The 11,563-nt window shown below is 36.4% G+C and overlaps 1 protein-coding gene across 1 annotated transcript; it reads right to left on the bottom strand.

Moving 5' to 3' along the window:
* Nucleotides 1–1,421: 1,421 nt before the first annotated feature.
* LOC113238755 (rRNA biogenesis protein rrp5-like) lies at nucleotides 1,422–11,452 on the bottom strand (the record flags this gene model as incomplete). The annotated part of the gene is made up of 6 exons (XM_026475590.1): nucleotides 1,422–1,559; nucleotides 3,091–3,198; nucleotides 5,707–5,873; nucleotides 9,082–9,201; nucleotides 9,953–10,100; nucleotides 11,297–11,452. Coding segments are annotated over 6 exons (837 nt in total), but the record flags the coding sequence as incomplete, so codon positions are not given.
* Between the last annotated feature and the right edge of the window lie 111 nt (nucleotides 11,453–11,563).

Genomic DNA, 11,563 nt, shown 5'->3' with positions numbered 1-11,563 from the left:
AAATGTATATGAAAAAAAATTGATCTCGATACTCTTAGGCGAACTGTCAAAATAAGAATAAAGAAGACAATATCAATTAGTTATCATTAAAACGTCGCAACAATCACAATTCAGTCATTTTTGCCAAAATTTTATCTTCTTTCACAATCTATCGATAAAACTATCGACAACAACTACATAACTTGTTGAACTTTTAGAGAAAAGATTCTTGAATATACCTCGTATCTCCTCAAAAAGGACTTTTCATGTTTCAAATTACGAAACAAATTATGCAAAAAATACCTTTCTCAGGCGATCGTGTAGTTTGTATGATAGATAGATATACATTTAAGAAAAAAGTCGGAGAACTGACCATAAGTTCTAATGAATATTTTTATTATGTTATTATCTTTGGGTCTGTATTGTGAATATTCTGGTAGTATATAAGTATCCGTCACATATTTGCACAATTTATGTTTTTATGTTAATGTAGGGTATTACAGGTCTATTTTTATACACTGTTTTTAGATAATTGTTTGTATATGAATAACTGTTTGTTACCTGAGTAAACAAATAATAACTATTTAAAATTTTATGAAAACTGGCAAACCTACAAATGTCAATTTTAATTCCTCTACAAAAAAGACTATACTATAATATCATAAACAACAGCTTTTGTTCCATGATTAATTGAATTCATTTTATTTATTATTTGTTCTTAAATAATTTTCTATGAATTAATTCTCTTTCTTCTTATTTAAATCGATTGTTTTTTTCATTCGAATTTACATCACCTCATCGCTAGATACTTAAAATCTCAAACGTCACCGTAATCACACTATGTGAAATGAACTTATGTTGTTTATTTTTTATATTATATAATATGTTAGATGATATAGATAGGTCATAGTTGCCTGATTTAAATAAATACATACATAAAATATATAAGTGCATATATAATAAAAGTGCACATCGAAGAAGCTTCACAAACCTTAGAACTCGTTGAAGTCCCCAACCTTTATATATATTGTGTATGAAAAAAACTTATTATTCAATTTGACCAACTTCTGCTGTCCCGATTTTTTCTTCCCATACAATAAAATCATACTTATAAGAAACTGAGTCTACTAGCATTAAAAAAAATTAGTCAATGTTATTCATATTGTATGAAAAATATTTTATGAACTTTGACCAGCTTCGGCTATCCCGATATTATTATATTTTATTCATTTTTATGGACAACTCACGCTTGACCAAAAGATTGACTATGCCAAAACTGTTTTCATAAAAAAAAGACATAATGTTTCCTATGATAGTTTCCTTGTATCTTCTATGGTTTCGAATTACCCCATACTGTCCCATTAAAAAAAAACACTCTGTATACATTTACAAACAAACCAATGATAACCACTATCGCTCATGCTATGCTAAAACTTACTTACCTGAGCATTATCAACGACGTCTCCCTCTTTAAATTTTTGCTCGTCTTCTAAGTCAGGGTAAGTGGTGTCAAAGATGTTCCTCATAGTCAGGAATGGAGTGTTGCGCGTGGGCATCACGTATAGTACACGAGCTCGTATCTGAATAGTTTTTTTTTTAATAAATAAATTTTATTTAAGATTTATCAAATTATTAAGATAAAAGTCGAAATATTACAGTATAAAACACCGTAGCCTAATTGTTTGACCTACCGTCTCTCAATCCGGCCGGATCGAAGGAATTTTTTCTGAGTGTTCGATCTTTGTATTAATAATTATAACAAACTAGTGGAGTAACATCACAAGAAATAATTGAATAGCAATTCAATAAAAATTTAAAATACAGTGAATAGCGACATCTCTCACCAGGGCCAGTAGCTGTAAAGGCAGATTACCTTTACAGACATTATAGATACCTTACTAACTGGGTGAAAAATTTTTAACAGATTTCTCATAGATGGCGCTACGACTATAAAAGTCGTTGAAAAAACCAAATACAAAGACACTACTACAAGCACATAGAAAAATTCGTGAGGTCCGCTGGTTCGTTCCGTGGCTTAGTTGGTATAGCGTCTGGGACGGTGTGCTAAAAGACGTCGGTTTGAATCCGGCCGGATCGAAGGAATTTTTTCCGAGTGTTCGATCTTTGTATTAATTCGAATAATTTCACAAAAAATAATTAAATATCAATTCAATAAAGTTTAAAGCAATTGTGTTATGGAAATTTAGTAGAGGTAAGGCTCCTTGTTAAAGAGTTCGTCCAGGGAAGTACTTGGTATAGGCAGCTAAGGTTTTGTATTTAGAATTGTAAGAACAATAGAGTGTTGATGTCGAACAGACATCTAGGAGTTCTGGACAAAGCTTTGAAATTGAATACACGTATAAAGTTATAGTTATAATATAATCGTCGTTTATATTTATAAAGTACCATTCTCTATGCAAGCCCAAGCTACGTTCCCATGCTACGGTACTGCCACCTTACCTATTTCTGCCGCCAAGCAGTAATGTCAGCATTACTGTGTTCCGGTCTTGAAGGGTAAGGGTGCTGGTGAAATTACAGGCACATTGGACTTGTCAACTTATGTCTCAGGGTGACGGGCGTCGTAGCAGTGCCCCTCAGAGCTTTGCCATTTAAAGCTCTGACTAGCACTGCATCTGTTATGGACAGGCGTTTAAGATACGAGTTTGAGAAAGTAATGCGACGATACAGAAAACTGTGGTTTTTCTACATTGATTCCACCGAGTATCGAACCTAGGACCTCAGAGATGGCGATACCATGAAACCCGGTGCGCAAGCTTCTCATACGGAGGTCGTCTTTGTAAATAATTTAGCAAGTTAATAAAATATGTGCCAAACGGACTGCCACGCAGCGGTACCAAGTTCGATTTCCGGGCCGGGAGAAATATTTGTATGGCCTTCATTTATTTCTCTCGTGAGTTTGGGCGTAATTTGTGGTTGTCTGTGTGTGTCCATGACACATGCTACACAGGGTTTCCCTAGTGCTATGTTGAGTGTGTGCGTTATTGTTATTATTAAAGAAAAACACACGTTGTAACGGCTACCACAAATAGTTTAGCAAGTTAACAACGACAACTGAAATGCATGAAGATTAAATAACAAGAAAAACATTACCTTCTGTCCGAGAGCTGGTTTCTTCCCTTTAACGCTATCCGCGTGTTGCTGCTGGATGTAGGCAGTGGTGTTACCGAATATGTGACCTTCGATACCGTTGTCCAGAGGCTGTAGTACGAGATACAGGATGCCAATTAATACAGGGTGCTAGTGAGGATTATGAGACTCTGTCAAACCCTTACGCGCCTAAAACGCTTATTAAAAATTTTTTTGTAAAATTTTCAATTTTGAAATATTCACAAGATAATGCTTGAATAAAAAATTTAATCGGTATTTGTATGGTGAGAGAATAATTCTAAAATTATTTTTCTTTATTTTCTACAGAAATACCAATAGTTCGTCTTTCCGATTCAGTGTTGCCGTGGCAACCTCTGCTTCTGTTAATTATGCCGCTTTATTATTAATTCTAATAATTATTATATTAATGTCAAAGTTTTGACAGTGTTGTTGCTCAATTTACTGTTTACATGACAAAGTTTTGCTAATTTTGCCGCTTGGACCACTGTGTCTTATAATTATCTATCGAAAGTTTAGTAAAATGTATTATACCTATGACTACAATGTAGAAAAAACTAATTATTTTTGTTATTTGAAAGAGTATACTAAACGTTATTTCTATTAATGGGCGCTGGAGCCGCCAAAGCCAAAGTAGATGACGATCAGGAGCTCGACGACTCGTAAAATCAAAGACGATTTTAGTTGACTGTGTTATATTTAAACAGGTGACTGGTTAGTTACAGGAGTAGTGCCGTTAAATCGATACAGTGATAGTTTCTGAAGGGGTCCAGTTTTAAAAGTGAACGGTCCTTTTGACCTTTTTAGTTACGTACAAAATTCGTTACAAATGTGGTAGGGATGAAAAGACATATGTGGTGTTACTCAATTGGTTCAAAATAGGCCTACGTAATGTGCCCTTGACGAGCAGCGTTTTGTTACTGCTTTGGAAATTATGTTAAAATTACAAAAATTGTTGCGTTCGCAACAGGCGCAATCATCTTTCAAAGAATACTAATAAAAAGTCACCCTATATATTGCTTCTCTCAAAAAACACAAGGAAAAAAGTTATTTCATACATAAATATCATCAAAATTTAACAACAGATTGAACTTATTATAAATTTATTAATTTCTTTGTCATACACATATTATAAAGGCGTCACAAGAAGGCATTTTACAACTGCCTCTGTGGCCGAACTGTTACCATGCTGGTCTGCCACGCGGAGGTCCCGGATTCGATTCTCAGGCCAAGAGAAATATTTGTATGGGTTACCTAACAGAAGTCCGAAATGACATTTTCCAAAAATACCGTTTGCTCCAATAGTCATAGTCATAATCTTTATTGCATCAATGTTGTAGTACATGGTGTTCTAGAGCTAGTGACGGTTCTCAACATTAGTCCTATAAGGGCATTGTAATAACATAAGAATAAAATTTAAAATGTCAAAATGAAATGAATTTAGTAAATTACAAATTAATAAATGGAACACATAAATGTCTTATTGAATACTGAATGAAGCATATAAAATTACAACATTCTCTTATATTCTAATTACCTTCTAAAAATTCTTTAACGTCATTTGGGCATTTTGCTATAAGGAATTCCTTTAACTTTTTATAAAATATTATATCTTTTTCTATATTTTTTATTTCCACTGTTAACTTATTATATATTTTTATTGACATATAACGCACACACTCAATATAACGCACACACTCAACATAGCCCCGCACTAGGGAAAACCCTGTGTCGCGGGTGCCATGGACACACACATAGACAACCACAAATTACACCCAAACTCATGAGAGAAATAATTGTAGGCCATACAACTATTTCTCCCGGCCCGGGAATCAAACCTGGGACCTCTGCGTGGCAGTCCGGCATGGTAACCGTTCGGCCACGGAGGCAGTTATGGTATGTTCCTGAACTAACTATGTGTAATCTGGTGAGGGGTAAAGCCAATTTATTTCTATTTCTTAAGCTACGTGTTTGAAATATTCATAACTTCGAAAGTAATTTTGAGAGGAAAATGTTTTTCCTTTTAGACCTAACTTACCCTAAACTAACCGAACCTAATCCTGTCTTTGCGATAAACATCCAACATATCCTGAAAAAGCAACGGTTTGAAACCGTCGGTTTCGTTGTAATTCAACTGCCTCCGTGGCCGAACGGTTACCATACCGGACTGCCACGCAGAGGTCCCCGGGTTCGATTCCCGGGCCGGGAGAAATATTTGTATGGCCTGCATTTATTTCTCTCGTGAGTTTGGGTGTAATTTGTGGTTGTCTATGTGTGTGTCCATGGCACCCGCGACACAGGGTTTCCCTAGTGCGGGGCTATGTTGAGTGTGTGCGTTATTATTATTATTATTATTATTATTATTATTATTATAATTCAGTTTTCGGAGTAATGAAAATTCGAACAAATGTTATTTCGGAAAAAACAAATTCGAGTTTCTAATAGGTTACCATTTGTATGGCCCACATGTATATATACTCTTGTGGGTTTGGGTGTAATTGGTGGTGTTCTATGTGTGTGTCCATGGCACCCGCGACACCGGGTTTCCCTAGTGCGGAGCTATGAGTGTCTGCGTTATTTATTTATTTTGATAATTCTTACCCGATCAACCGTAAAGTCTACAGCAGTGGCAGGTAGCAAAGGGGTACTGGGTTTCTTCCTTAGTACCCCCGCTTGAATCGCTGATAGTTCTCCGGTGAGAGTCACTATGCTGTTGTCCGTGGACGGTGACACCGCCTTGACAGCAACCCATGTTATGAAGCCAACATCTAAAATGGACGAATGATATACCTAATCATTTATTTGGCTTCCAAGGTCCACTTGTTAGTAAATACAGACATTTTTAAGAGGGAGCATGCCAAGAAAGTTTTGACGTTGGCTCCACCCAAATTTGTGAAGCAAATATATGCCTGAAGTTCGCGTGACATGCGACAGGAGATGTTGAATTTTGCGCATTAAAAGTACCAAATTCGTTTTAGCGGAATAGCTCTAAAATTAAAGGGATTAAAAAAAATCCGTAGTGACAGTTCTCGATCATGCATAAATATAATTAATTATCTAATTTTTGTCCTAATAATCTGTAGCATTTCGAGGATGAATCGAAAAAATGTGAAAATTAGAGGTCATTTCGTGATTTTTATCTATCGAGGAAACTTTATTGTTTTATGTTTCTGATTAGTGTCTACGCTTGAATATATCGTGTAGTTACTCATACAATATTTTATTTTTAACTTTAAAGTGGATATACCCCTCTAAAATCAAATCGAAGATTAGGAATTTTTCCTCTACTCCCTCTTAAACTTTCATAAGTTCACAATAGTCATCTATTGTTAGTAAATACAGAGACAAAACATAAAAACACACATTATTTCGCTCGAGGCGCCGCCGATTACCCCATCAGCTCATCAGGACCTGGACGAAATGACGAAGCATCGGCGCATCGAGCTCTACCACAAACGTTTTCAGGATGCTGTTAGGACTAGAACGCAGTCTGGAGAGTAGTGACACCGTCTTTTTTCGCATCACAGCAAAAAAGTCGTCTACTCCCGCTTGAGCAAACACAGACGGTGCGCTGCAATGTCGCGGTAGTTCCAACAGCATTCTGAAACCTGTGCCTTCTGCGTATAGTTAAAGTACAGACCACCCTTCTAGAAGGACTGACAATACGCCTTGAATAAATTTATTTTGGCTTCCTCACTACATTTGGCAGTCAACGCCCTACGTTCCCGATCAATATCAGTTTGGTCTTTAAGATCTTTAAATCTAGATATCGCCTCATCCGAAGAACAGAGTCCGATGTGAGAGTGTGTGCGAGTACGAGAACAATTTCGTTAATGAAACTAAGGCCTAAGTAAAGGTGTTTTGAGAATTTATATATCTTATTTCGTTTCGGAAATATAAAATCGAACAAACGTCGATCTGACATCCCCAGCGAAGAAGAACGAGCGAAATGTACTATGTCCTGAGAACAAGTAGTCTTGCACATAGACCTTTGTTCTACGGATGAGTCGATATTTAAATCTGCACAATACAAACAACATTCACTCTATTATAGTTTGTTGTTGTTGGTAAAATTATTACACTTGAAAACGTCATTTTTAATCGGCTTCAAAGAAAAGGAGGAGGTTCTCAATAGGACTCTATTTATGTCATGCGATTTCGGTTATTCTTTTTTGTTGGAAAGATTTTGGTACCTCAGCATTGGTCCCATTTAAATTTGCAGAAAATACTCCACCTCCTAGGGTGGCAAACTAGGAGATGAATCGACGCGCGCTTTCCAGTAGCCGATTTCAATCAATCTTGGCAAATAGATGTAACACCTTGACTTTTTTTTAATTAAAAAGTTACAATATATTATTGTTTATTTAAGCCACTGTACGTTCACTGTGCTGACTTCCTTGAGAAGAACGGGCAAAAAACTCAAGGGATTTCTCTTTAAAAATAAACTTGAATGCTATGGAATACACTTTCAATCATATTTATGTGGAATTTAGACTCATGTTGTCTTTCCATATATCTTTATCTACCACTAAAATCTTCAATTTCGAAATATGACTTTTCAATTTACATAGTTTTAATGTATGTTTCAAAATTAGGAAATGATAATCTTAATATATGCTCAGGAGTCTTCTTAATATATAATCTCGAATCTAAAATAAAGTACAATTCCGCGGCGATGTAATATTTATATGTTTTTTTTTTAATTTATTATTTCACGTAAGGGCGCGTTCCTATTATGTCGTGACGACAGATGGTCGTGCAGTTTAAAGTGTCGTGGCTTATATATTTAAATGAAGTTGTGACGGTGTGACCTCCTTACACCGTCATCCCACCTTTTTGTATCGTCTCTCTCCACTTGTATCGTATCATTTTTTCTTTTGCTTGTATTTAAATTTTAAATTTGAATTGTTCCATCTACCTTCGCTTTCTCATTTTGCTTCGTACCACGGCGACGTCCTGCGCGATCGCGGTAGCGAAAACATCTACTTTCTTATTTTTGAACCGTTTATATTTTAAGATATTAATATTGTTGTTGTATTGAATAAATTCCTATAAACCGGACTGCTAAAACTTGCTAAGTAAAACGTATGGACTTATGCGGTGGCTGCGGAGGCTGCTACTACCCTTGGACCAGGCTATATTACTGCTATCTAGGCTATTTTACAGTCTACAGAACGCCACCAGCACCAGCAGCGCTTCTATAAAGTTGTTCACTCATAGAACAACAGGATTACTGTCGTATACGACTTTTTGGACATTACGACGACAGAATGTCGTGACAATGGGAAGAGCTAGAACGACAGTCCGACGATAAATAAAATGTCACATTTTTATCGTGACGACAGATAATCGCAGCTCCAAACGACTCGGTCGTGGTAGCTGCCGTGAACCTATGACTTATCGTCACGATCTTATAGGAACAGCTAGACACGACAACGATAAATAAAACATACATATAATACTATTGTCACAAAAAGTGGGATATGAGTGCTGGAATTAAATGTAGGCGAGCATTTAAGCGGTGCGGTGTATTTTTGACATAATTTGCTTTAAAATGCTGCTAAAAATACCATAGACTAAAGGCGTTCTTGCCTCTCATATAGCCATCCAAACCAACCCAACCTCCAAATTAGTGTTGCTATTTGACAATTAATAAGGTTATCATACCAAAATCAATATTAATAAAATTCGCCATCATAAATAGCGTTCTATTTGTCACCGATATTGCTATTTAGAGTTCAACGCCATCTAGCGGCATTAGGTGATGTATTTACTAACCAGTTTTATAGTTTAGTATAGGCGTAAAGCTGGTGTTGCTAGATGTGGCTGCTAACACATCTTTAAACTAGAATATATTTGACATACACGACGACGTAATGCCTCCGATTTCGGAGTCGCATTAATTTTGACGTCACAAGTGTCGTTCTGGTTTGTAAAGTATAAATACAATTGACTCTGGTAAATCAAGACTCTTACCTAGTTCTATTTCTGGATTGACGTGCTTCTTAGGCAAAAATGCTCTAGTGTTTGGTATACCGATGTCCATCACGTATCCGTGGTCTTCCACTGACGACACTGCAGCTTGGAGGAGACAGCCTGAAAATTAGTTCACTTATTTAATAGAAATATGACTACATGTACAAATAGCAATCTTGTTCTATTCCATAGAAGATCTAAAATTGTGTGTCTGTTTTTACAAACTAAGAGAACGATTTGTACTTAGTACTGCAACTTGACACAGAATGTAAAAATCTTCACGAAAATATACAAAAAAGCTATTCCACTTAAAAACAATAAACAAAAAAAAAAACAAGCTGACAATTTGCTGTTACATGCATTGTATAAGGAACGCCTTTAAGCATACTTTTTTGAACTGAGGCATTGCTAATGTTGTAAAAAAAATACTGAAATGGTAGATATTTTTGAAATATTAAAAAAATTCAGGGTAAATACTACAAGTGAGAGCTTCGCACTGTAACTGCCACCCTAACGGGTCATGGTCCATGTATTATATACCTTTTAATTTAGGTATCACAGACAGCCCTTTATGCAGAGCGTGCATTCGCCACGCGAAAAATAGGCTTGAAATCGAATTGCGGACACCAGCCCGGCACACCATACCATAGCACACATATTGGAAAAATATTTTATGACCCTTGGTATGCCATTATAAGCTTGGAGTGGTAAGAAGTGAGCAGAAACTTCAAGCACTCAGGAGACACGACCAAAAACATACACTACGTCAGCACGATGTATAGATTGGAAACAAGTTATTGGATTTAACATTTCAGATCACACTGACTTTTAGTAGATGTTTAGGGGGCTGTGCACAACACTTAGCTCATACCGTTATGCAAGTCAGCGTGTATCTTCCCCCCATTGACATGCTGAGGCATCATGGACAGCATGAGGTAGTCTTTCTCTGTTTCCAACACCTTCAAGGCTACATACTGGCCCGGACGGAACATGTCAGGCAGTTCACAAACTTTTTCTATCTGTAAATTTAAAAATCATTTAAAGTCAACATATTTTCTATTTCTGTCATAATATAAAATGGAGTGTATGAAAGGAGGCTCCTCCCACGACGTCCTTTTCTGTAGAAAAGGAATGGTGTGCGACGATGTGACCTCCTTACATCGTCATCCCACCTTTTTATCACCTTTTCTCTGGTTCCTGGCCATTTGTTTTCAAATTTTGAATTGTTCTTTAATTCCTTTGCCTCACCATTCTCATTTTGTTTCGTTCCGTCGTCACTCCCTGCTGAATCGCGGTAGCGAGCAGTTCAGCTGTAATTCTTAATTGTGTCAAATTTTGATCTTTTACTAGTTCTCAACCTAAGTCATCTGTCAATTTTAATGTTAATATAGGAATGAAACTATTTTTCCGGATTTAAATCGCGGTCACGGTTGACTGGGACCTGTAAAGGGCCCGAAACGTCGGTTTGTTTGAAAAAACAAATATACGCGATTTAAATCCGGAAAAATAGTTTCATTCCTATGTATAACAATTGCGAAAACCTAAGAATTTAATGTTAATACCTATCTGTAATTCTCCATAACTCGTTTCCTCTCTTTTCCTTTGACTACTGAAAATTTTTGTGAAGTATCCATTGACTTACAAATAAATGGACGACGGATCTAATACAAAAACCACGAAAAAAATGTCCCAAGTCAACCTATTCAAACATAGTGACATGTAAAGGAATATGAAAAAGCTAAAACGTTGAATTTAAATTGTAATGTCATCACAGTACTGTCTAATTTTGCTTGCTTCACTGTCAGTCGAACAAACGAAGACTAAATACGATTCTCGATCTATATACGATTTTAACGCCCTATTGGTTCGGATACTTTTTAGCGCGGACCCGACGTCCATATAATTGTAAGTCAATGGAAGTATCCTATTTTATTAGGCACATTAGAGTTTACAACCTTTCCAGGTGCGTCATGCGAGGAGCCTCTTATCCAGATATCTGGTGCAACCGGGGCAACAATCAGCGTGTACTTGACACTGATTGCATTGATTGCAAATCCTTTCGCCACGATGGCAGCATTACAGTTAATGCCATTGATACATACAATAAACATCAACTATACGCAAAATGGACGCCTGGACGTTAAGTGGCAGACACCAGCACATTACACCATACCATACATTTAATTTATTTATTCATTAAAGTTTAATACTGTACCTGATCATTAACATAAGCTTCAAGAAGTTTGTTATATGGCTCACTTATATGACAAGCCACCACAGAGCCCATCAGTCTGCATGGCAGCATTATATTCACCTTGGTCTCTATGACTTGCCGCACACGGCCAAGAATCAGTGTGCCTTGTTTTACTGTCTGAAAGTTAAATAAGGTTCGAATCTGTTGAGTCTGGGGCTGTGTAACTGACAAATTCAAATTCAATCTTTATTTCATAGGTAAGCATTATTACACTTGAAATCGTCACAA

Source organism: Hyposmocoma kahamanoa, unplaced genomic scaffold (assembly GCF_003589595.1).
Source record: "Hyposmocoma kahamanoa isolate Upper Pololo Valley unplaced genomic scaffold, ASM358959v1 98162, whole genome shotgun sequence".
NCBI lineage: Eukaryota > Metazoa > Arthropoda > Insecta > Lepidoptera > Cosmopterigidae > Hyposmocoma > Hyposmocoma kahamanoa.
Note: the sequence above shows the minus strand (reverse complement) of the source record. Positions and strands in the feature narration are given on the sequence as shown.